At 41.8% G+C, this 27,256-nt stretch overlaps 1 protein-coding gene across 3 annotated transcripts; it reads left to right on the forward strand.

Annotated features, from left to right (window-relative positions):
• Positions 1-1,630: 1,630 nt before the first annotated feature.
• stard13a (StAR related lipid transfer domain containing 13a) lies at positions 1,631-26,726 on the forward strand. 3 transcript variants are annotated; one of them, XM_078265611.1, is made up of 14 exons: positions 1,631-2,098; positions 14,587-14,658; positions 15,809-15,890; positions 17,440-17,503; positions 18,221-19,542; positions 20,023-20,193; positions 20,579-20,738; positions 21,136-21,334; positions 21,822-22,035; positions 22,416-22,530; positions 23,285-23,536; positions 23,876-24,093; positions 24,732-24,908; positions 24,997-26,726. In XM_078265611.1, exons 1-14 carry the CDS (start codon positions 1,975-1,977, stop codon positions 25,112-25,114), a joined length of 3,288 nt encoding a protein of 1,095 aa, XP_078121737.1. In that variant the 5' UTR covers positions 1,631-1,974; the 3' UTR covers positions 25,115-26,726. The 3 variants fall into 3 exon arrangements, with proteins under 3 accessions (XP_078121737.1, XP_078121736.1, XP_078121739.1); XM_078265610.1 differs by lacking the exon at positions 1,631-2,098 and adding an exon at positions 6,515-7,176; XM_078265613.1 differs by lacking the exon at positions 1,631-2,098 and adding an exon at positions 12,522-13,182.
• The last annotated feature ends 530 nt before the right edge of the window (positions 26,727-27,256 follow it).

The following is a 27,256-nucleotide window of genomic DNA, read 5'->3' on the forward strand; positions in this document are numbered from 1 at the left end:
CCTCTAAACCATTTTCCCTCTCATCACTGCTGACTGCCAGTGCCAGCCATGCATCTCAGTGGTGTAACTCAGGAATATATATCACCACAGCTAAACTGTCAGCAGACACCAGGCCAGGGCAAGGCAGGGAAAGTAGGGCCATGAACTCCACCCTTAGTAACTCTCCCCTTCAACATGATAGGGAACCAATCTGACTCCAGAAATCACATTTTGAGTGTAGACTACATTTTTCTTTCCCAAGCGATTATTAATAGCCCCATTTATGACAGTCAACCATTACAGTAAAGTGGTATTCTGTGTCCAGAAAAGGCTCAATGGTGTTTTAAGCCCCCAACGTCTCCTTCCAGGCAGCGCTGCGACCGTTGACTTCAAGGCAAGTAACCTTAACCCTAACCATAACCATAACCATAACCATAATCATAACCATTGCCTAATCCTAGTGCCTTCCAGGTAGCGCTGTCTGGAAGGAGATGTTGGGGGCTTAAAACACCGATAAACCCAGAAAAGTGCAGATTTCTGCTGACTACTCTGGATGTCAAGCGTGTTTCGACAGGCCGAAATGTTGACTCAGGTCTCTGGTCATGGATCCATGCTGACCTAGAACTCAACACCACCAACAGGACATCAGATGGTGTCAGGCAGACGGCAGCTGTAGAGAGTCCTGGCCGGTCCGATCACTCTGTCTGACATTCCTGGGATAACATGGGAATAGCGCATAGCTCAGAATGAAACTCTTGACCTGTCAGAGGGGGGAATGTGACAAACAAAGAGAGACAGCTCAGACGGCTGATGTTTGTGCACTTTCACTTTAGGCTGTCAGCCTGACTGGAGCATGTATGCTGTTGAGTACACTCCTCTTAATCTCTGTTAATCAAGCACATATTCAGTTACTCATATTGTGATCCAAGCACCTACTGGTGCAGTTAAACGAAAAACCTACTAAATGTTTGGATTATTTTGTCCATTTTGTTATGTTTTTCTTATTCCTGAGGATAACTGCCACATTATTCCCACAACTGTGAGAATTTGCTGCTGTTCTCAGTTTTCTGTCGTTTTAAATTGCATACTTTTTGAAATGTTGAAAGACATATGCTTGCATTTTTTTTTACTTCTGCTGTGTGTTTGTCATTACTTCTTTAAGATTTGAAACATTAATCAGTTGGAAAGGAAGGAAATAGGGAAAATAAGGGAAATGATTAAGTCAATCACTACTGAAGCCCAACATGTCTGTTGCAACAGTGCCCTGCCCCTTGCCCTGTAATGTTAGATTTGTGACTAAATGACCAGAGATGCTAAAGAAAGCTTTTCCTGGCAACACAACTCAGTTGCAACTGTGTGTGTATGTGTGTGTGTGTGTGTGTGTGTGTGTGTGTGTGTGTGTGTGTGTGTGTGTGTGTGTGTGTGTGTACCATGGGGATTGAAAGAGATCCTTGTTTGAGTAGGTGGGTTTGGGTCATGGAGAACGTGTGTGTGTGTGTGTGTGTGTGTGTGTGTGTGTGTGTGTGTGTGTGTGTGAGAGAGAGAGAGAGAGAGAGAGAGAGAGAGAGAGAGAGAGAGAGAGAGTGAAAGTCTTACACTTGGGGAGGGGGGAAACCGCCTCTCACATCTGGCTCGCCATGTCAGAAGTCCAGACTCACATGCAGAAGTTATATTGAAACATTGCTGCACTTTCGCCCTTTCAAGATGACTCGAACAGGGGGCTGAGGAGGGCGTTAATTCAATCAGTATATCTTAGTGGGTCAAAACCCTGCGAATAGGACTTCATCCGCCTCCGCTGGTGCAGGAAGGTGACGCAACGCGAGAGCCTCATACCAGGTGAAGCGGTGACGACCATTGCGGCTAGACGCAGCAGCCGGGGCGCACTGTCCCAGTCAGCCGGGGCTGTTCACAGTGGAATAAAGGGAGGATTAAGGAATAACGTGTATTGACGGAGCGCCGGTTTTAGTCAGGGAGTATGCGTCCGGCTGCACCGCAATGACAACCCAGCGAAGATCTGCCAAGCTACAGCTGCGGCGGTCGATCAGCGAGCAGCTGCGGGACTCCACGTCCAAGGCTTGGGATCTGCTGTGGAGGAATGTCCGGGAGAGACGGCTGGCAGGTCAGAGAGCCAAAAACCAATGGAAGTGAAACTTGTTTTTAATAGCCTATGCGGAATACTTCAGTTCCAATACAATTCAAATTTTGACTGACACAAGTCTGTCTAATATATATATATATATATATATATATATATATATATATATATATATATATATATATATATATATATCAGGCTAAATAACAGCAGCATGAGCCGTGGACTGCTACCTTAAGGCACCCCATAGTGTTTAAAAATTAAACATAGATGCATCATGGTCTGGAAATTGATTTCTGACTGCATGGGTGTATATTAGTCTTATGCTTGTCACTGTTGGAGGTTATCATTTTCACGCCTTTTTTCAGTACCGCTACAAGGGATTTAAAACAACTTTGCTGAATGATATGCTATGGATATTGAAGACAAAAGTTTATCTCAGTCTATGTGCTGCATATAGATTCTGTGTTATGTTATGCCTATAGCGTCACGCGCAGCGCGCTCACTGATATTTTGGGAAGGTCATTGTCAAATTTAGTGCTGAAAACAGCGCAGGCATGTGCTGTGGACAGGAGTCCAGCCGGGGCTTCAGATGCAGTTCGCTCAGCATTTGTTGTTCTAATCTAGAGAATAGTCTATTTTGTTTATTGCATTTTCGAGAGAGCGAGGGGGGTTAATATCTTGGATTACGCATTCTATACATGTGCATGGAGTCAAATATTCTATGTAGGCGACAATGCACCAAGTTTGGAGGGTCAGTCGGTTCGCTCTATATTTACAGTGGCTTGGATGCGCAGACTTGACTCTCTCTCTCTCTCAACTGTGCGTCAGAGAGGGAGGAGAAGGTGAGGAGATAGAGAGATAGAGAGAGAGCTGCATCTGTCTCCTCGGTTTAATGTAATTACCAAAATGTCTGCCTCTTAAGCAAATTAAAAGATAAACATTCCCACATTCACGACGCCACAAATCACCACAGACCACGATCAGTCCCAGTCACTGTGCCTGTCAGGCGTATATCAAGTGCATAGCAGTGATACATCAAATCAAAATGTGTGACCAGCAAAGGGCTACTTAGGCATTGTTAAAGATCATTTTCACTATTGCATGGTGGGTGACCGAATATTGCTTTATTGATGCTTTGTACACAATTAATAAGAGAGGAATATCAGTCAAATGGAGCATCAGAGAGCACCTGCTGCCTCAGTAATCCTCTTTCCCCTAATTTTTCACCCCTTCATCCTGTCCTCCAGCCAGAGCCCAAAAAAACCCTCAGCCCCTCCTCCACCACCCCACTGCTTAACCCATCAGCTCACAAGGCACACAGTTCACATCTGTCTCGATCACATTTTGAGATGAGGGAACCTTAAAATGTGCACATCTGGCCTCACCGTTATGCCGGTATTCAGCAGAGCATTTTCTACTCCATGAATTAGACGGAGCAATGGCATATTGTATAAGTTAGTCCACGTTAGCAGTTGGTCAGATGTTTTAAATTTGAAACTGTATTTGTCTGGAAATGATACATTTGGGTGATGAATACAATGAATTTGCTCCATGAAGCTTAACGTTAACAAAAATGAACATTTAGAAACACAGTAGTAATAATGTATACAGGACAAGCGCACATATAGCAATATTAATTGTCAGATAACTCAACATCATTCAAGTTTAGCAAGACAAAAACACATTTGCAACTGTGATCATAACTAGTTGGATGCATTAATGAACAGATGAGTGACCTGAACTGATTGTTGAAGTAAATTGTGATTATGTTTCCATTCAATCATCCATGTGCGAGTGTGTAAAGTGAGAGTACACAGCACCTGGATTTAGAGGTTTTTAGGTTAGCAGTGGGGGTCGGGTCTCCCTTTACATGTGGGATTTGTGGGTCTTAGTTGCTTTGGTGTGTGTTGGTGTATGTGTGTTATTTGGGATGGGGGGGGGGTTGTTAGAAAACATAGATGCAGACACATGAATTTACGCAAATCCAAACCATTACCCTGAATCATCTTTTTACAACTAGTCATTATTCTCACTATATAGTCGCTGTACTGAAAATACTCAGCTAGCTATGAGTAAAACCCAGCGATTGTGTAGTTGAATTATGTTATGTGCTTCCTGCTGATCAATGTGAATTTCTCATTAGTGGCCTTGAATGAATTGAGGAATAAATTAAAGATAAATTCAGCAGCCCCCTGGTGTGCTTTCATAGATAATCTCAAGGCTGTATCAACAAACTGAGGTTTCAAAGCCTTTAGCAACATGTCAAATAGCTTAATTTTCTCGTTTCCCTCAAGGATCTTGTTTACCTGTGTTAACAAGCAATTCTTCCTAAACTGCTCCAGAATATGCAAGATGCTGCTGCATGTGTTTTGTATAGGATTAGAAGAAGTACACACATTAGTTTAGTTTGTCACATAGTAGATAGGGTTTTTAATCTCTGTTTATGCCCATGTCAGGAATGGGGTCCCTTGGCTGTATTTAAATCTATAGGTTAAAGATTAAAGGTGACCAGACTTTGAGAGTCACAGCCCTGAAGCCTGGGAATACCCTGACTGTGGCGCTCAGAATGGTTACATTAGTGTCCAATCCTTTAGATCACTTAAACCCTCCCGAAAGGGCTTTTTTTAACCCGACCAGCCTTTTCCTATTTATACTTGTCTTTTTATATTGCCATTTTTTCACTTCTGCTTCTATCTTTGTGATTGGTAAAAAGACTATATTGTATCATATCAATTTTTAGTACAAGTATTCACCTAAGGGCATCACATGATAGACTTACAATAAATGTTAGTGCCATTTCTATTTTCTTTATAAATATATCTTCAATTATATTTAGACCGAAACATTCTTCAAGAGCTATGAATGAGATAATGACAAAGAGAACTTGTATTCAGGGATACAGTTTATATTTTATATCCTGTACTAGAGGCAAATGTTTGGGTCATAATAATAGTATGAGATCACGACTTGCAAAAATCTGAATATTGGAGTCACACAAAATGAGGTTATTTTCTTTTCTTCACATTGTCCAACTGTTGTTGTGTTGTGCCCCCACTCCCCGCATATTTGATTCATCTTTACCGTCACACAACTGCACATGATATTTCAGTCTCCTCTTCAGTTTGTCTGTTTAGTTTCTGTTCCATCTTGGCCGGCTGTAACTGAGACAGAGAGCTGGATATTATATTATTGGCCGATTACTACAGCCCTGCGCCAATCCATTTACACACATCTTTTTAACTCACTATCACGTTACTGTGTCAGCCTGATGTTCCCTGCATCAGTTGGAAAGTTTGCTCGGTGCTCTGCATAGTGTATTTGCCAGTGTATCTAGACTGACATGAAAAGTAATTAAAAAGTAAATGAATCTGTCCCAGATTTCCTCAAGAGGGCAGTCTCATCAAATTGAATCACAGATTTTATATATTACAACTTCAGACTATTCACTTGTTTTAAAGTATGACCTGCCGACTAAAAGCCACTGCTGTAATATCCCTCATTTGTGAGATCAGGTCTGTGTGTGTGTGTGTGTGTGTGTGTGTGTGTGTGTGTGTGTGTGTGTGTTTGTGAGTGTTTGACTGCTGACCTGAAATTGACTTTGCTATTGACTCACCCCCATCCCATATCCCCTGCCTATTATCTCCCTAAAATGAATTCAAATGACCCCCTATATCATCTAGTCCTGGTAAATCACTGTTCTGTCAAACTAGGTCAGAGTCCTTCAGTGCATTCCATACATTTATCATCCAAATTGCTTACTTTATGGCATCATTCAGTCACACATTTTAGACATTAGCATTGCTTACTATAACTACACAACAGATTTGTGTTATTGAATGTATTGCTAAAGCAGGGAATGTGGGTGTTGTATATGGGCCGGATCAGTTATGTTAAATTTCATGTGGTATGAACTTCATGGTATGGATTTAGAGAACCTTTCTCAATGGCATTAAAATCCTACTCAACTTTAGTAACAATAGATTTGCTCCTACATACATTCCTCAGCGTCTCACACACCCACACACTCTCTATTGTTCTGCCCTTTCCCATGTTACATTAACATATGGTCTTTGGGATAGTGTCTTTTTTCCGGGCCTTTCCCCACTCTGATCACATCTCCAATCTCAGATATTTGCTTCTCTCTCTCTCTCTCACACACACACACACATACACACACACACACACACACACACACACACACACACACACACACACACACACACACACACACAAACACATGCATATTTGCCGGAGTAATGTACCAAACTGTGTCTTTTGCACAGCATCAGGAAGCAGGGCAGTATTCCCTAGGCTGTTGTGCAATTGGCTGCTGGTCATGTGACCAACAGGAAAGACCTTGTGGAAGCAAGAGTTTGTGAGTCTTACTCCCATCTCAGCTGTTGAGTTAGCATTTGTGTGTGGGTGGGGTGGGGGGGTGTCAGGTGGTGTGATGAAATTTGTGTGTTTGTTCGACTGTGGTTAGTTGAAGGGAGGAGGCAGGCGGATGTGGAGCTGATTTGGCTTCCAGTGAGGGCATGTCAGAGACAGGAATTCAGGAGTGCTCACACAACAACTCATCAGGGTGAGAGAGGGAGGAAGACTTGTAGGTTTGTGAGGATTAGATTATGTTATGGAGGCTGTGGACAGCAGTATGACCATTATGGAAGATGTGGCAGTGACTATGGACAGTGCGGCACACAGAGCAAATTCTGCAGGGAAGGAAGTGGCAGCAAACAACAGCCTGGAGCGTGTTGGTGATGCAAACGTAATAGCAGCTGCCAAAGAAGAGGATTTGAGGGACGATGCAGAAAGCGCTGACACCGTCAATGCTGAGGACAGCATGGACTGTGCTGATGCTACAGACACAAGGAGTATGGAAATTGATGACATCATGGACAGCATTGATCAAAGTGCCAAGGGCGACAGTAATGACTGCGAGAGTGACGGCGACAGCACCAATGAGGAAACCTGTCTAGAGGCCATGACACCTGATGGGCAGGACTACTACCTGAGGCTGGGCGACACCCCTCGACGGCGCTCTGTCCTGCGCCTCTCACGCATCATTGCCCGCAAACAGCTACTACGGAGGCTGGAACAAGGTAGAACTAGAGAGAGAGTGATAGCAAAGTTTATATGCGTCCGTCAGCGTGATTAGATTTGTGATTGGTTTTACGGTGTCTTTTTACCTGATTAGTTGGATGTTCTCTCAAGAAAAAAAGGAAGATATGTAAACTCACATTGCTTGTATTTCTTCCTCCAGATTTGCTGTTTTATTTTTTTTTTATTTTACAAAAGGGAGGTGGAACTGGGTGCGGATTCAAACAATGTACATTTTGATATAGAAAGTGTCAGTTTTAAAGATAAAAAGGGCTTTTTCGTGTAGATTTAGTCTTCCTCTTTGGGAGATTTTTCAACATTACACCTATTCTTTAGAGGTTTATGCAACACCAAAAAGGAATAGACCCGACTTTTAGGAGTAGTCCATCTATCTTTTGTTTCATCTCACTTTTTTAAATATGCTTTTATTGGCAAGAGCTGACACACTACAGATTGGCAGTACTCGCAAACTTTCTGGTTTTAATCAGTCAAACATATGGAGCCACCTCTCCTCCAAAGATGTCTTTCATAAATCTGAAAGAAGTCATAACAAACCCAGAAGGACTGTGGTGTTATTGTTTTTGTCTATGTCCTCCCGACCAAACTTGTATTCCATGGCTACTTCCCCAACTTCCTGTCACATGACTCATGTTCCCCGAAGAGTGAAGAGAACATCCTACTGTTCAGAAAGAAGTTTGTTCAGTTAATTGTAGAAGATGAGTTATTCTCCCTGGTTTTCCAGGTGCAATGTTTGTACACTTAAAGATCAGATAGTGTTTGTTTTGTTTTTTGTTGTGATTTACCATGGCACATAACTTGGTATGATGAGGGAGCAGAAACTTGTCAGGTCTTGTGTTAAGTTTTCTTTTTAACCCCCTGCTGACAAATGTCTCTGTGCGAGCCAAATCTTGTATGAAGCATCTAAAAACTACTATGTGTGAAGGAGAGAAAGAGAGATATGACAGCTGTGGCAGGTGAGTAATGTAGATGAAGAAACATGTTTATGCCTGTGCTGGTTATGGATGATGGTATGACTCATTTAATTTTCCCTCCCTGCCTCTTGCACTTATACACACTTATACACACTAGCCGTGCTTCCATCCCTCTCTCTCTCTCTCTCTCTCTCTCTCTCTCTCTCTCTCTCTCTCGCTGCCAATGCGGATAACATAAATAAAAGGAAATTGACAATAACTAGCACAACATAAACTACGGCATAAAAACACCAACTTAAACATAAAGTGATAAAGGCACAAGGAGTACAATGGTACAGCAAAATCATTACACAACTTATATGGTTACAACTTTGTCACAATTTAGTGATATTACTCCTCTCTCTCTGTCTTACACATACTCTCCCCAGTTGCAATCCATGTCTTAGCAGCTGGTAGAGTCTCAGACAGACTTAAATATAAAAGAACTCAGTGACCTAACCAAATCTACATCTGATACTTCTCAAAAGCAATTAGTTCGATTCATATCTTAAAGTACATTTAGCGTTATATATGCACATGGCCTATATACAGATGGGTGATTAAAGCAGCAAAAATCAATATTTTTATAATAACAATTAACAAATTACTATGTTACTTGCTCAGCACCTAATGGACAAAATTTGTGACTATCTGTACTAACTATAGTGGAACATTGAGCAGCTAAAAAGCCAGATATTTCACACAGGAGTTTGTGGGGACCAAAAGCAGAGCTAAAAGAAGAGTGAATATCGGACTCACCTTCATCAGGTAGCCATAAACATGACTCCAAATGAATGATGTTGCTCTGTGTCTGATGGATGTGTAAATATATATATCAACTATATCAACTTAAAAGGTGTTAATATATCAGTGTTGTGCTCACAGCTAGTTTCCGCTTTTTTGCTACGTGGCCAAAACAAAATCAGTTGTTGCATGGTTAAAGGAAAAAACAACAAAGAAGCTGTGTCCAAAATCTATACAAAATAATAATAATAATAATAATAATAATAATAATACATTTTATTTGTCGAGCACCTTACATTGACAAATCAATCCAAAAGTGCTAGATTTCACGCAGGTTTTCAGAATGTAGTCTGTTCACGCTGGAAAAGAGACAAAAATGAAGAATACTCAATACATAATATGCATTCTAAAAAAAACAACAACCTGAGTGTGCTCTGATGGACACTATTCTCCCACAAAGGAACTTCATACATACTCATCAAAGCATTCAGTGACCCTGTGTTCCCTGTGTGGAAGCATCTGCATTTTTTATGTTTCTCCTGTCATGTATTCAGGATTTTCTTTACATTGTCACCAGTCTGTATTTTCTTACTCAGTGGCAGTTGTCTCTAGAGCAACTCTCATTAAGTGTATCTGTCAGATTAAAAGTTAATACTCACCACATGTTACTCTGCCAAACCACAAGGCTTTACTGAGCACTAAACTGTTTCAATGCAGCCAGCTAACAATAAATGCTCTAATGAATATGAATAAGAAGCAGCACATACATACATCATGTAACCATAGCCTGAAGCCATTTCTTTATTAATTGACAGAAATGTAAATGCATTGCTGTGACACATTGCTTTAACACCCTCTGCTGGAGAAAAAGTGGCATAACCAAATACTCAACTTGATCGCCTTCAGTCTCATCCTATCTCATCCTATTAACATAGTCTATTAACACTACCCATAACACTCAGTGCTGTTAATTATTATGATCAACTGCTAACTCACAGCAGTCCTGCCATGTCTGTCATATTGTATATATCCAGGGCCGTATAACCTCATTGAGTGCTGCACAAGAGGTGTCGCGCCTGAACTTGAACCAATTTCATGTCAGCGTTGATGCTGTTTTACATTCCTATGCTCGACATCATTGCAAATGAGCCATGTGGGACGGGGCAGATATATTCCTCCTTCATGTCCCTCCCTTCCTTCCTCCATCCCTCTTTCTCTCCCATCACTCCTCCTCTGCCTTCTTCACTATGTTTTTTCCCTTTGTGACCTTTAAACATGAAGGACTAAGTGCTTTAGCTTATGTGGGAATATGGCTGCTTTCCAGGCACCCTGTGTGTGTGTGTGTGTGTGTGTGTGTGTGTGTGTGTGTGTGTGTGTGTGTGTGTGTGTGTGTGTGTGTGTGTGTGTGTGTGTGTGTGTGTAGTCTTGTAGAATAACTTTGACTGCTCAATTCATGCCTATACGGCCTTAACAAACTATAAGCGATCTCTTCTCTGCGACCTTAACAGTGCGGTTATCTTCTCTAGTTATCAAAATAATGTTGACTGAAAGAACACATTTAAACTTAAACATAATTTAAGTATAACTTTTTAAAATTAACACTCTCTAGTTCTACTCTCTGTTGTAACTATTATCCCATCCAGATTCCCTCTGACATGTTCAGTCTAGGAACTTCCTGTTGCTGTTCTTAGCTCACATGCCACTCTGGACGCCTGGGAAATTCAGTGCAGGAAATTATGTCATGCAAGGCACTTCAGGGTCCTTGAGATCCAGCACAAGGCAGACATAACACTGACAAAAGGCGGTCAGAAAGTCAAGGTTACTGGCGTTAAAAGGGAGTAAATTAAAGGTAGAGCAAAGAAAGGCAAAGGCACACTTTCAGAGAATAAGGCTGTGAGGACATTGGGGTACTTGTATTATGTGTATTATGTTACATAGTTTGCGTCCTTGTTATGTAAGGAACTACCTTACAGCCTCTTTGTCCCACACATGGAGGCCCACATTCACACGCCCACACACACACTCATACACTCATACACATACCATCTGTCCACCTTCCCTGCTGTTGTTCTAGTGGCTTGCTGCCTGTTGTCATATATTTTCCACAGCAGGAATGCAGTGGCATGGAATAGACTGAAGGCAAAGCACGGTAGGCGGCTTGGATTAGCTCTGTCTGACTGAGTGCATTTGTGTGTTTTGTTGCTCACTAATAACATGTTTGTGTACTAATTAATCTCTTGATTAAATTCTGCACAGATGAATAGCAGTGCTTTGTTCCCATGCTGACAGGAGCTTTACCACTTGGCACATTTGGACACAAACACAAAGATGCATTACCAACATACACAAACACTGTGATGAAGCACACTGTTTTGTGTTTAAAAAAAAACGTTATTTATAACTATTGATTACTTTTGATGCAACACTAGAAAAGTCAACGTAATGGAGGTCAATTGATTAGTAAGGATGTACAAGTATCCCTCATTTATTCATCTATAGGAACTAATTTAAGTGTTTCCATTGTTGTAGCACAGTAAGAAGCAAACAGCCAAAGCTTAACATGTGTGGATCTACAGAGGCATTCACTTGATTGTTGTTTAGTCCTTTAGAATAACTCAAACTTTATCCTTAAGATCATTGGAGGATATTATGTGTATGTGTCTTGATTATTTTGCAAAAACAGTTTGGAGAAATGGACAATGGTTTTAAAAACTTGCAAACAAGTTCATATGAAAAGTATTTGCCCGAAATATATAGTTTCATATCTAAAAAAAAGCTTAGGCTCAGTAATTTCCTAAAATAGTTTTTAGGAAAAAATTACTCAAACAGGAGTAAATTGGTGACTATTTTCAAGATTTGGTGCACTCATGAGTATTTATGCATTGTATGTTGACTCAAAATAAACTACAGTGCCAATGTTCATTGTATCGCCAACCTTTGCAATGGTGACGCTCATTGATATATTTTTAATGGACAACAATGGAGGTCTGTGGCTCAGAGGAATAAACGGAAATTATCAGGCTTTTGATACACAGACAACACTTGTTAGTAGGAACGTGGTCTTTTCATAGGATTTGTTGACTATAAGGACATATAGAATGTCACCAGACTTAGCCTTTAACTTCATCGTAAGAAGCTCTTCATCTGCATCTCTGCATTCTAGTTTCTCTAAAAAGAGTCTATATTCTTTTAAATGTTACATCCAGTAAATAAGCTGCTGGTGTGGTGTGTCTTCCTCCCTGTGGCTTTCCCACAGGGTCTGTCCATCTTAGTTGCCCCCCTTCCACCTCAGCTGTCTGCCTGTCTCATCCTTTTTGTATTATTTGACTCACTGGGGGCAACATCTGGACTGTGCTAAATGTCTGTGCTGGTGTGTGTAATGCATGTCTGTGCGTATACATTGCATTCTCCCACACATTGTTCTTGTCTGCAGTTTTGTACAGTAAAGCAAAAGAAAGAGGCTGAGGTCAGAGTCTCCTTGCTGGCCTGCCAGTAGCTTTTAGCTGACATTTGAAGTTAGCGTCCACCAGTCGTCCGTCTGTGAGCTCAGGGGCTGGCTGATGCAAACGCCAGCTGAAATTAGCCATTTCCTCCATGGACACGACGGGGTAACAGCAGCTCTGGTGATGACAAAGAAGTTGTGGAGTTGGTGTCATCGACCAGATTTTTGTGGGAGCAAAGAGGAAGAAAAGATGAAGAGGTTTCAGTGAAAGTAGCAGATGGGACATATAGATGCAGGAAAGTATTTTTGTTTAGAGAAAGATCCTGAGGGGATGAGACAAGGTTAAGAGCAAGAAAGGTGCAGAAAGAGTACAGAGAGAAAATGTAAGGAAAGGGAAACATATTTAATTAGACATACAGACAAAGGAACAGAAGTTAAGAGAAAATTACATTTGTATGAAAGATGTAAAAAGAAACTTACACAAGATTGAACAAGAGGGAAAGATCAAGTAACCAAAACAAGTGAGGTGAATAGTCTAGTGCAGCAGAAGCCAGAGAGAGCTGTAAAAATAGAGAGATATTGTATGTGGATCCTAACAAAGCAGAAAGTGCGAGAGAGGCGGTTAAGGAGAAAATTAGAGGGAAGAGAAAACCTGCATGGGGCATGCTGGAAGAGGGAGGCAGAGTTGTAAACACAAGAGTTGGAAAGGCAGCGAGGACAAAAGTACAGAATCGTTGCCACTTGATGGAAAGCTGGATAGCAGCGAGTGGATGTGCTATAGCATGGAGAGGAAACTGAGCAAAGGAGAAAGAAATAGAAGCATGTCATCACCCACATCATGAGGGCTTCAAGTAAGTTCTCAGTTCTCTCACCCCACAGGCTGTCTCTGGCGTTTCTCTCTCTCCAGACTATTTTCAGAGTGTTACAAGTAATTTTTTTCATGACCTGCACTCATGTTGCTTCATATGTGATTTAGAGAGAAAGGAGTTATGCTGAGAATGCCGGGAGAGGAATGTAATTGCTGGATTGTGGTGAAAGGATCATTTCCTCAGACCGTTCTCATCTCTGATGGTGAAGAAGGATGCTTTTTTTTGCCCTACTGAACTTTGTCCCCTGTGTTTCTGCGGTGCCTCTCCCGTTTACTGCCAGCACCTCTGAATGAGCGAATGAGACAAGTGAGAGTAGGAGTGGGCTTTTGAAAAAGGTTTGAGTTAAGTGCAGCGAGGGCAGAATGCAGAATAATGCAGAAATAATGTTGCTGTTGGTGTTTTTTCGACGAGTGACATTATATTTAACAAGTGGAAGTTTATACTATTTTGAACTTAAAACTTATTTTGTCTTGTAATGACCTTGTAATCCATCCTTTATTTTTTTTATATGTTTGATCTTGCTTTGAGTTTTTAGAAGATGTCCTCCTACAAACCCTGAGCTTCCCACTCGCTCTCTTGCCCAGTTTGTTTTACGTATGGGTGTGTGTATTCATAGGTGTAAATGGGTTTATGTGTATGCATGTGTCTGTGTATATATTATATCGTTTACGTTGCTGTATTTTTTAACGTTTAAAAACCAAGATCATTCAAATGTCTTTGTCAGCACAAAGCTCTGCAGAGGGGGATTTAATCAGTGTCTGCTCATAAAGAGAAGATATACACACACACACACACACACACATACATAACAGTGCAGTGCTGGCAGTTTAGCAGTGTGAGCAAATACATACGCTGGCGGAAAAAAGTAGTAAAAAAATGCCTGTAAAAGTCTCGTGGTGCTGGCGGCAGCACCTAATGGGGTGTGGTGCCATGTAAGGTCTCTTAAATGTATGCATTAATGGCTGACATCTGGTTTATCTGAGTGGATATCACTAGTACAGGATGTATAATGTTAAACTGTGTAAATTGTTTCCTTTGTCCCTCACTGGCTCACTTCCAGCTTTTCGAATCTCATCATTCCAGTGAATTCCCAGAGGAAAATGTAATTCTCTGAGATGCTCCTCCAGCGTATGCTAAAAATGCTGGAATAGGGACAAATACAATGTTATGCTCTTAATTTTTTGTCTTTGAATCTATCTTTGTTTATTTTTAGAGAGCAAATAATTAACACTGCATATCAAGTTGGCCATAAAAGACAATAATGTGGGGGCTTTCCTCCGAATGTTGTGATATTTCAGTTTTCATATTACAGGGTAGAACCATAAATGCCCCAAAATCAATATGTGGATGTGTGTACTCAACATGCCTGCTTTTTTTGCTTTACAGAGATTGAGGCTAAGGAGGCTTGTGATTGGCTTAGAGCAGCGGGATTTCCACAGTACGCCCAGCTCTATGAAGGTAACACACACACACACACACACACACACACACACACACACACACACACACACACACACACACACACACACACACACACACACACACACACACACACACACACAGTAGCCAAGTCCAGCATTTACCCAGCTGTGCTGTTTCACACAAATATTTTCCCACTTCAAATCTCTCCTTTTGTTCAATCCTGCTTCTGGTCTGATTTTTTCCATCTCTCTCTTTTTCTGCCATCCCTCCATCTCTGTATCTCTGTCTTCTGGGCCACTGCATTCTATTTCCAGGCTTTAGTTCTTGTCCAGAGGAAGGGGTCATGGGAAAGGCCTCGTTATCACTGCTGGGACTCTCAAAGCTTCTTTTTTCTCTTCCACCTTTCTCCAGCCTACATTGTCTTACTATCGCTTTCTTTCTTTCTTTCTTTCTTTCTTTCTTTCTTTCTTTCTTTCTTTCTTTCTTTTTGTCTTTTCTTTCTTGCTTTTCATTCAGTCTTCTTCCCTCTTTACTTCCTTCCGTCTTGCAATCTTCCCACCTCTCTGGAAAGCCTACAGGCGGTCATTCATGTGATGATCATCAGGTCTCATATAGTTGAGGCACAAACAGGAAATGGCCCCAGTAATCTAAGAAGTAGCTCTTAAAATGCAGCACACACACACACACACACACACACACACACACACACACACACACACACACACACACACACACACACACACACACACACACACACACACACACACACACACACACACACACACACACACACACACACACACACACACACACACACACACACACACACACACACACTCAGAGACAGCTGTGAGCTCCAGTAATGTGGGGTTATGGATGCCGGCCTCTGGGACTCTGCGGCTGCTCCCAGGCACACATGATGCCTGCAGTCTGCCACCATACACAGAGAATCACCAAAATATAAGCCTTGAGTCATTTTGGCATTGGCATTGTGTAGAATTAAAGTTATTTTGGGGTTTAAAAAATGTGTGTGTGCATGTTCTGTAAACTTCATGCAGATGACAGGTGTTAACAGCAGTTGTGCCATGCTTGACAGACTTTGTTAACGGTTAACTGGCAGAGAAAACTGCTGTCTCCTGTCACTCATTAACTAACAAGACTCAATCTCTCTGACTTTCTCTGACAGATTCCCAGTTTCCAATTGACATTTCCTCAGTGAAAAAGGACCACGACTTTTTGGACCGGGATCTGGTGGAGCCTCTATGTCGGTAAGGGCACTTGCACAAACACGTTTATACACCCACATGCAAACCTCCCTCTCTGGCTTGCACATTTAACATCAGTAAAATCACAAGTTCCTTTTTTCGTCCCCCTGGTTCTGTACTTGTCCCTGCAGCCTGGTGCTAACCGCTAATCATTAGATGTCTGACCCTGGCCACTAATGAACTCCCCATCCCCTGTCTGCCGCTTTGACACACCATGCTTTGATCTGGTCACCTCACCTCCCCTCTGCCATGCTCTGATCTCCCATTCAAAGAGCAGAGACCCTCAGGGGGCAAAACAGGGAGGGTGTGGGCTGAGGGGTGAAGGCAATGGGGAAGGAGTCAGGGGATGCCAGTATATTCTACCAGATGGCTTTGAATGTGTGTTTTAAGTCCCTCTGCACACCTCTATGATCTTTTTGTTTCAAATCTCCAATTCCTCTCTTCTCATTGAAGTTTCCCCGGCTTGCACCAGCATACTCTTTATCTTTTTCTCTCTTCTCCATTCACCCCTGCCTCTCCAATGTCTATGGTAGAGGAGGGTGTGGTAATTATAGCGTTAGTGATTCCTAAAAGCTATATTGTGAGAGAATACGCATTTGACCCCCTGAGAACCTCCTCAGGAGCTATAAGACACTTTTTCCAGAGCTGTTTAAATTTTAGATTATACTGCTTTATGCTTACAAGACTACATAGTATATGGAGCATACAATTCTAAATCTGCATGGATGTATTCAACCAGGAAGAATTGTTTGTACCATCCTGCAGCAGAAATACAGGGTGTGGAGACTACAGTGGCTCCCTCTGTATATTTTTTAACTTGAATGTTTACTTTCAGCAAGACAGACAGTTGATATGACAGCTTGCTGTTTCCTATTGGTATTTTTTCTGGTTTATATGTAGCAACATACAACCCGTTGTCTGCCAGTTTGTATGAAAAAAAGTAAGCATTGAACAAAAGAGCATTTCTCAGTCTGCTATTAGAGGCTGAAATATTTCAAATGACAGAGGTCACAAGCCCTAAAACATGTTTTTAATGATCCCATCATGAAAGACACCAACACAGACACCACCCTCCTAACCAGTCACTGTTCACATCCCCTGAGGTGCAGGAGGGGGGAGAAAGTGGGTGGGAAGGATAGGTGCAGACTGCACAGAGACCTTTTGGTAAAGATGTTGCCCCTAGCGTTTCAGAGCATGGAATAGGGATGTGTGAAAGATTAAGGGAGGAGGTAGGGAAGTGGAAGGGAGGAGCCGGCTGTGTTTCGGGGGAGATGCCCTTGTTGAGGGTGAGGATCAGTCCCAGCAGAGAGTACCAGAGAAGGAGAGGGAGGAGAAAAAGGCTGTGTGGGAGAAATGGATAGAGATAGTGTAATGAGAAGAATAGAATCAGAAAACATCAGAAGGAAAGGGAGATAGTGGCAGTGAGGAGTGAGAGATAAGAGAGTGAAAGTGAGTGTTACAGTTCAGAAGGAAACAAACACATAGCAACAGACAGAACATTTCCAACCTACCAGCTCTAGCACATTTAACTTACTTTGTTTGTATGTTGCAGACGTCTAAATACTTTGAATAAGTGTGCCTCCATGAAATTGGATGTCAGCCATCCCAAGAAGAAAGTAAGACAAATTATTTTAACTGCAAGCCTTCATCTTAACACACTCTTTGTTATTGTTTTCTTCATGCTTTGTCAGCTGACATGAATAGACACATTTCTAAAATATCTTTGTGGGGGATTTTATAGTTACATTTTTGTTCCTTACTTGTAACATAATCAGTGTTTAGCTGGTCAGTGATTCGTCTGAACATGAATACAAAATGTGATGCCATGTTCTTCAAATGGGATTAATGTTGATGTTCACACTTACAGTAACTCTTTAACTTTACTTTACTCTTTAGTAACTGTTTTTGCATTTGGTCCAGTTGATTTAAGGTTGGTGAGAATTCTGCCGTTCAATCTGAATAAATGAAAAGAGTAACTGACTCCATGTCAAATGTTTCCCCCATATATCACACTTTAATGGTATTTATAAAATTCAGCTGCAGTGTTGACTAGTGCTCATGTCCATTGCTGATGATGAAGGGTAGAGCTCCAAATCTCTCCAATAAAAGAAATGATCACTCCATGTGACACCGTTTACAACTCTTGATTTTTTAGTAGTAAATTCAAAAAGAACTAGAAGTAAAATAAAACATGATTTTTCTTTGGTCTACACCAAAGGAACTAAGTTTATATGTGTAACCACAACAGGGAATCTTAATCCTATAGTAACTCTTATTTAGGTCTTTGTGTTGCAATTTTTTGACCCTGTAATACCGCCTTCATCATTCCATAGGGTGATGACTCTGATGAAGATGACCCGTTGGCTATCAGTAAAAGGTGGACCTTTGAGTGGAGCAGCCGACGTTGGTCTCGCCTGCAAGACTTCCTGTTGGACAGCACCAATGAAAGCAGCCCAACAGGTCAAGGGGAGGGTCTGCTGCACAGCACAGTGAGCAGTGAGAGTGTGCTGACAGACCTGAGCGAGCAGGAGATCACAGAAATCTCCTCGCTGCACAGTGAGGACTCCGCCTCCGCCATGCCTGATTCTATATCTATGGCATCACTCTCTGCTTCCTACCAACCACCCAGGGATCTACCACACTACAACTCCCTGCCAATAAAGAGCAGCAGCCATGGTCAAGGAGGGCGGAGTAAAGCCAAAGAGTTTTTGCGTCGCATGGAAGTAATGCGCACGTGGGGGCCGTCCACGATGCGGAAAAGCTCAAATCGCAGGCCACCGCTGGTCATCAGTGGGCCAGTGTTACAGGGCGAGGAGCCTCACGCACTGCAGATGCTCCAGTGTACACCCATCAGCCAACTAGAACACAGCCCTAAACACAACCACCAAACTGATGGTGACTGTTCCTCTGTCTCCCTTACCAATGACTGTAAAACACAGTCCACGGTGAGTGTGAGCCCCAGCAGCGAGACAGTGGCCTCCAGTATGAAGGAGCCTGTGTGTACAAAACACTGTACTGCCAGCAAGAGAAGCAGCATGTATTTAGAGGATATGGAGCTGCCTTCTCAAGGTAAGAGGACTGAAGGACAGATCCAGTTTGGCAGAAACCAGTTTCACTCATATGAAAACCTCCTTGTTCACATCCCCAAGGACCATAAACCAGGCACCTTTCCAAAAGCTCTATCCATAGAGAGCCTGGCGCCTTCCCCCGGTGACAGGAACAATGGCCCCCAGACACAAGCCCAAACTTTTCCACCCACCAAAGGCCTGGGTGAGTCCTGGTCTGGTAAACCTTTGTCCAAGCCCCCCTGTCCTGGAGCTCCACGGGGCAGCAGGGTGAGTGTTTACGACAACGTCCCGGGCTCCCACCTTTACGCCAGCACAGGAGACCTGCTGGACTTAGAGAAAGAGGACAATTTGTTCCCTCACCTAGATGACATCATTCAGCACGTCAGCGGTTTGCAGCAAATAGTGGACCACTGGAGCCGCAGTGTGCTGCCTGAGGATGAGACCGCGGAGGGAGAGGAGGAAGGGGAGGGCAGGACCACGCCCAGTGAAGGCGAAAGAGATGGGGTCTCCTTGAACGACACTGATTCTACAGGAACCAGTCGGGAGAGGCGGGACTCTGGAGTCGGGGCCTCGCTGACAAGACCACGGTGAGAAGCTGTTAAGGCATTATAACATTGTGCTCTCCAAATTAACTAAAACTAAGTCCAACGAGTCAAGAAACGAGCGGTCCGACAGTCAGCCAACAGTTTAGCCTGATCATTTAGATCAATTTATTTGGAGGTAAAACCAAAAGTGATGGCATCCAAAAAATGTTAGTAATACTAATCCTTCATTGTACAGGAAAACTGTGGTGCAGTAGGTCAAAGGTTAACCAGGAAGTTATATACACTATGATGGATGTTAAAGATGAGCAGTTAATCATTTTACTCTAAGCCTTTTTTTCTCCCCAAAACCAATTTGGCTCACCTGGAGTTTCGTTTTCAAACAAAAAATATGATCGTTGTATTTCTTTATAGCAATGTTTCCACATTCCTACATCTAAGAAATTATCATTTTTGAGTACAATGGTATTATTACCATTACCATTATTACTCACATTTTTTAATTATATTTTCTCCCCATCCTAGTCTACGATGGCCCAGTTTCAGAACATCTGATCATCTGAACCAGCCAGCATCTTCACTGCAGATCGGTAGCCAATCAGCGGGCCAGCTCAGCCTGCTGCAGAAGTTCTCTTTGCTCCGCCTCACCGCCATCATGGAGAAATACTCAATGTCAAATAAACATGGCTGGACATGGTGGGTATCTGATCTGTATGTGTGAGTGACAGTTTTTACAATGGCCTCTGTTATTGTTACAGCTTCCTTCAACTTCTCTACATCAGAGCTGAAACAGCAGGGCCATATGCACCAACAGCTTTACACGAAACCATAACATCTACTTTATCTACTAGACTGATACTGGCTGTTACAATGAGTTTGTGCATGATTAAACACCACCAGCCAACAGTCGCCATGACCTGCAAACACAAGCACATCCTTGTGTTGTTAACGATCACTCCTGTTTGTTTTTATTATCCCCAAGAGGTTGAGTTGACCAGCATATGCATGAAGAGAAGGATAATAAAAGCATAGGCCTTTCTCCCACACACTTCCCTAATGGTTTTCTGTCTATCGCTCCCAGGTCTGTGCCCAAGTTTATGAAGCGCATGAAGGTGCCAGACTACAAAGAGAAGAGCGTGTTTGGTGTTCCCCTCATCATCCATGTCCAGCGCTGTGGTTTTCCGCTCCCTCTGTGTTTACAGCAGGCCCTCAGCCACCTCAGAACACACTGTCTAGACCAGGTTAGAAACGGAAAACAGCATTTACAAGAGTTTGTACATTTCCTCTGACCATAGTGCTAATCAGTGGTGCATTGTCACTCAAGTACCCTTCATGTTCTTACGTGTTATTCTACTTCACAACATTTTAGAGGAAATTGAATTAAATTGCACGTTTTACTCCACTACATTTATCTGCAGCACACTTTACATTCAATAAAACATAAGATGAGCTTATAAAATAAAATGCATTAAACCATTAGGTTCCAACATTTTTGGCTTGTGACCCCTCACAAAAAAGCAACACCTGGTTGCTGGTGCTTTCAAATATGAGGCAGCCGACATAAAGCAAATAATTGCCTCGTTTCTTTTCCATCTTCTTCATTGGCTTTGTCTGACTCCTCTTTCCTTCCTGTCTCAGGTGGGATTGTTTCGCAAATCTGGCGTGAAGTCTCGTATTCAGGCTCTGAGGCAGCAGTGTGAGCTGTCCCCCGACTCTGTGAGCTACGAGGACCAGTCAGCTTATGACGTGGCCGACATGGTCAAACAGTTCTTCAGAGACTTGCCAGAACCTCTGCTAACAAGCAAGCTGGGGGAAACCTTCCTGCATATTTACCAGTGTAAGTTGCCTCAGAGCTATGATTGCAAAAACTGTCACACACACATACAGATCAGATACCCACCATGTCCAGCCATGTTTATTTGACATTGAGTATTTCTCCATGATGGCGTTTTTATTTCACCTTTATTTTTACAGGCAAGTCATTAAGAACAGGTTCTTATTTACAATGGCGGCCATTGAATGCTGTAACATCTGTAGTCATCTACTTCAGAGGAAGTGACTGTACATGGTTTTTAATTGTTTAGCTGGCCTTAGTGAAAATGTAGTCAGCAAACTGTGTCATATGTTTCAAATGATCTTATTATAATGAAATGTATCACTGGAAAAGTCTGGACACCATTAGTCAAATCTGACTATTTTTTATTTATGTTTATGAAATGTGCATATGTGCACTAAAAGACTACATCAAAGATTGGATGTTGGGAACTGTGACTTATTCTTTCATCCATCATTCCTCCTCACATCCTTTTTTCATTTTTCATTAGATGTCCCAAAGGAGCAGCGGTTGCAAGCCGTCAGAGCGGCCGTTTTGCTGATGCCAGATGAAAACAGGGAGGTCCTCCAGACGTTGCTCTGCTTCCTGCGTGATGTCACTTCCTTGGTGGAGGAGAACCAGATGACGCCGATGAACCTGGCTGTTTGTCTGGGACCTTCGCTCTTCCACCTCAGCATACTGAAGAATGAGGCCCTGTCACCAAGGTGCATTCACAAACTGATGAACACGCTGATGCTTACATAGTAAAACGAGTGTGTTACTATTATGAACAATTGGCATGACCCCGCTACACCAACCTGCAAGGACCGCGTTAATGAAGCACTGTATGGATTAATTTGGGAAGAATAGCTTTGGTCGTGCAAAATAATTTACAACATGGGGTCTAAGAGAAGTTTATATCCTGTAAATATGAATTTTATGCCACATTATTTATGTTACAGCTTGCATAAAGGCTTTACATATGTATAAGAACTCCTTACAATAGAAATTGCTTTTACCTCAATACGTTAATTCTTCTGTTCCTCTATGTAAATGCTCACATAATTTATGTTCTGCATATTCTGTATAATTTCTGTTCCTCAAGGTCAATCCAGAGGAAGTACACCACAGGCCGTCCCGATCAGAAAGACCTGAGTGAAAACTTGGCTGCCAGCCAGGGCCTGGCACACATGATCACTGAGTGCCAGCACCTCTTTCAGGTCAGGATTTACGATATTAAATAGTATAAGATATATAAAGTATATATATAAAATTCATAAATGATGGGTTAACCGCTGCTTTGAGGATTGTTTCCATAAGAGCGAAAAAATTATCAAATGACTGACAGAAGTTGTACAATTCATTGTGTTGGCTAAGAAATAAAGCATGACCACATCTTAATATGTGACATTAGTGATAGATAGAGTGATGTTGTTATTGTTCAAGGCCTCAGTATAATCGTGGTTAATGAGCTAATTTCTAAAACTGTACATCATCATTATCCTAAAGCTGCAATTCAGCTGTCAGTGAAAACCTTTTCAGGGACTAAGAAAAACAGACTTGATCACCATGCATTTTTTTTTTTTAGATTAAAGTGGTTTTAAGCATTACCATAAGAGCAAGAATGACTGAATCCTCTTAACCCACAGACGATATCGCATTCTTCCAAAACATGAAAGTGACAAGTGTTGGAGTTTAAAAGTTTTTGAAGGATAATGATATTTAAAAGGCAGGGACATTTGATATTAAACTGTTCCACTTTTGTAGAAAAACACGAGCTGGTATGACATATTTTTAAAATTCTGTCATCTGAGTGCATATGCTACTGCTCCAATGGCAAATGAACAACCCAGTCAAATTGCATTTTTTATTGTATTTGTCTAGGTCTATTTCCTGGTTTAGACATGGTAGTACTTAGGCCTGAGCTGATGTTATGCTATGTGATGTGATGCACGTCCTCCGGCTTTTTCCCAGATCCCAGAGGAGATGGTGACCCAGTCACGTAACTCCTACATGGAGGCTGAGCTGATGGTGCCCCCGCTGGAAGAGCTATGCAAGGCTCACGGGGAGGAAGTGGATGAGGACGAGGAAGAGGAGGATGAGGAGGTATCCTATCATTCACACCTAGAAAGGCTGTTTCAGAACCTGCTGGAAGAGGCCAAAGATAAGAGCAAAGTCTGGGTGTCTCGCTCAACTACTGACCATACAGAACTGGCATTTAAAAAGGTATGTGGTTATTGAATTTCTGGAATATCATGGGATTTTGAGAGGGGCATGAAAGAAAGAAAGAAAGAAAAAAAAAAGGAAAAACAGGGAATATCAGCATCTTCATAAATGTATTTGAAATTATTACACTACTTGTGCAGCGCATACTTTGATTACACAGTAATTTTCAGATAGCTTCTCCACAGGAAGCATAACTGAAATAGAAACTTGACTGTTTAACTCTAGAGGTTTAGTGAGCCATAAAAACGGTGTCTCTCTGTGCATGGAGACCCACATGTTCAAATTATACATGATCATATAATGTATAAATCAAACACTCATGATGTATTTGTGTGTAAGGTGGGAGATGGCAACCCTCTGAGGCGGTGGCGAGTGTGTGTTGAGGTGTCAGCAACTCCCAGTGAGGTGCTGCAGCGGCTGCTGAGAGAGCGCCCTCTGTGGCAGACTGAACTACAGCAGGAGAAGGTTCTGGAGACGCTGGATAAACAGACAGACGTGTACCAGTACTCCTGCGGCAACATGGCACCTCAACCCAGCTGTGACTATGTGGTACTAAGGTCAGGATTAATTAATTAAAAATATTGGCATGCTTTTGTGTCATTTGGAATTTAGTTATCAATATACCAACAGATGGACAGATCACAACATGTATTTTAAGATAAAACAACCTGCTCAACATTCCCTAAAATACATAGACATTTCTAAAATATCATACTGTATAATAAAGTAGAGCTGGAACAATTGGTCGATTAGTCCATCAAAAGAAAATGAATTGGCAACTATTAAGTCATTTTTTGGGCATTTTTTGGCCTTTATTGACAGGACAGCTGAAGAAACAAAAGGGGAGAGAGAGGGGGGAATGACATGCAGCAAAGAGCTGCAGGTTGGAGTCGAACCTGGGCCCACTGCGTCAAGGAGTAAACCATATATGGGTGACCGCTCTACCAACTGAGCTATCAGGTCACCCTAAGACATTTTGTTGGTGGTGGCCATTTTACATTTTTTGTACTTATGTTTCATAGACCAACAATTTATCGATTAATCAAGAAAGTAATTTGCAGATTAGTCAACAATGAAAATAATAATTAGTTGCAGTCCTGAAAAAAGAAATTCACTAAACAATATCTCATATGCCCACATTAAATGCCTGACTGAACTCACCACTTTTCTCTTCTTTGTCTCTCCGCCCCCTCAGGTCATGGCGTACAGACCTGTGTAAAGGCTCCTGTGCACTGGTGTGTGTGTCCGTCGAACATGATGACAGCCCACGCATGGGAGCAGTGAGGGGGGTGGTGCTGGAGTCACAGTACCTCCTCGAACCTTGTGGGACTGGAAGGACCAGGCTCACCCATATCTCCAGAGTGGATCTCAGGTTTGGGCAGACTTCAAGTGCTTTCATAGTAAAGCTTTTAATAAACATTGCAATCATTAATATGCATTATTTGATGTTCTTGTCACAGGGGAAGATCTCCAGAATGGTACAACAAAGCATTTGGTCACCTGTGTGTTAATGAAGCCCAGAGGATCCGCTCCTCTTTTCACCCGCCAGATCAGACAACTACCGAGGCCAAAATCTAAAGCCCAGAACTCAAACTTTATCTTGGGTCACACTGCCAGAGCAGCTGGGCCTGAGAACCAGTGACCCAGGAGAGGAATCATCCAGGCAGTGGACTTTAGTGTCTTTTCACGCTGCTGAGCCACACTGAGCTTTACTGTACCATACTGTACTGAGTTACAGTCATTTACACACAGAAAAGGAATTTTTGTATTACAGTAGATTAATTCTGCAGAACAACATATCACTACTTATTTATCTCATATGTTATGATTTTCAGTGCCATTTTTTGCCCCACGGAGCAAACGTTAATTTGCAATTTCAAATATTAAAATGGCTTATTTAATTTATTTGAATAGCCATTGATGTCTCAAATAATTGGCTAGCAACCATGTGCTTTATCGGGGGGATGAGGTTGGCAGACAGAGAGTATTTTTGGTATTTATTGCTCTGAGTCATTCTTCCAAATCCTCATCTACTTATCCAATATCTTGCAAAAGAAATGACCTTATAAAACAGCCAGCACTATAAGGCGTGATCATGAGATCTCTAACACCTCAATTTGATATAGCTATTACTGATTTCATAGTATGTAAAAAATATTTACATCTTACGCCTGTAATAGCCACAATTCTTTATTAATCTTTCCATCTATAAACTAAGCTGTGAACGTATCACTTTCATATGCACATTTATAAAATGCACTTATCCACAGATAAAGTTGCATAAATCCCAGTGCTCTAAAAACAAATCTGGAATGACGAGGACCAGTACAATATGGCTACATGACATGGTCGCATTACATTGTGAAAAGTGCACTAGTTCAGGAAAAGCAGGCACATGAGGGGTCTGGATCACAGAAATGGGAAACATTCATCTGGTCCATAAATGTGCTGTTATGGATACATTGTGTTGGATATCACTTTTGATTTAGTTCTGTCACTATTTTCAGTGTTAATCTTATCTAAATGCTATTTTAACTTTATTATTGTCATTATATCAATGTTTATTGTATCACTTTTTTGCTGTCATGTTATACAATGTCTAAGACATGTGACCATTTCACTGCTTCTGGGAAGCATGTTTGAAATTGTGTGTGTGTGGGTGTATGCATGGATGGATGTGCCTGTGTATCTGCTTTTTAGGTATACATACAGCCTTTATTGTAAATAAATATGACGCGTTCTGTGCCAGCAGATCAAACATCATAGCTTTTCAGGGTCTTCCTATCATATTGATATGCTGAAATGTGAACCTTTTACACGCCATCCTACTAAAGCAACAGCAGACTAACGCTTGCTCTGCCATGGCACTGCCTGGGCTTTTGTTGTTTCGGCTGTAGGCGTTGCTATGGTGTTGCTATGATACAATATCTCTACAGTGCCATCAAATCCTGCGTGAATGCTGTCAGCTGGTGTGGCATGTGTGTGTATGTGTAAATAAGTGTGTATGAGAGAAACAAAATGACAAAGATTGAGTGAGTGACATTGACGTGAGCCCTCGGCTGTGTGGGGAGGGGCTCCAAACCTATCTAAGTAGCTGAGACCAGGGGGATTTATGCTTGGTCATTTCTGACAAAGTGACAGAAAAAAACAACCATTGTTTCTAAACAAGAGAATAAAAAATTCAACACAACATTGTATTCTGTGGAAATGTTCTTCAGTCTTATACATTACATGTTTTAAAAGGCATACTAGCATGAAAATACATGTACACACATACTATTTACTGTTTATGTGGTCTTATGTCCATTGAGTGGTGCTGTTGCCACACTGGATTCTGCCATGGAAAATGTTCTCCCTATGGGAATTTTCACTGCTCTCTCCTTGTGTCCTTTCAATGGATGGATGCAAGAAACTAAACCTCCACAGCTCAGATCAATACTCAATCACATTTACCTACTTAGCCGTGTTATATGGGGACCCTCGCTAAGGGCGATGGTGTTTTAATATAGATGCTGCGCTCCCTGTAAGCCAGGATGTCTGCCGTTTTTAAAACAGAAATGAATGAAACATTACTTTAACTTCTACCTCATTTAACATGTCAGTGATTTTATCTCAAATGTAGGGCACACTGTTACAGCTCCTGAATGTCAATGATCATCTGCACTGTGGGTTTACTTTAGTACATCGAGTCTGACAGATGAGAAACATCGTATTGCAAAT

Source organism: Sander vitreus, chromosome 13 (assembly GCF_031162955.1).
Source record: "Sander vitreus isolate 19-12246 chromosome 13, sanVit1, whole genome shotgun sequence".
Taxonomy (NCBI): domain Eukaryota; kingdom Metazoa; phylum Chordata; class Actinopteri; order Perciformes; family Percidae; genus Sander; species Sander vitreus.

Excerpts from the sequence above, each read along its gene's own strand:
- stard13a (XM_078265610.1), top strand. The coding sequence starts at position 6,708 with ATGGAGGCTGTGGACAGCAGTATGACCATTATGGAAGATGTGGCAGTG. Across the intron at positions 15,891-17,439 it reads CTGGTGGAGCCTCTATGTCG|ACGTCTAAATACTTTGAATA; the intron begins GTAAGGGCACTT and ends TGTATGTTGCAG. Across the intron at positions 22,531-23,284 it reads AGTGCCAGCACCTCTTTCAG|ATCCCAGAGGAGATGGTGAC; the intron begins GTCAGGATTTAC and ends GCTTTTTCCCAG.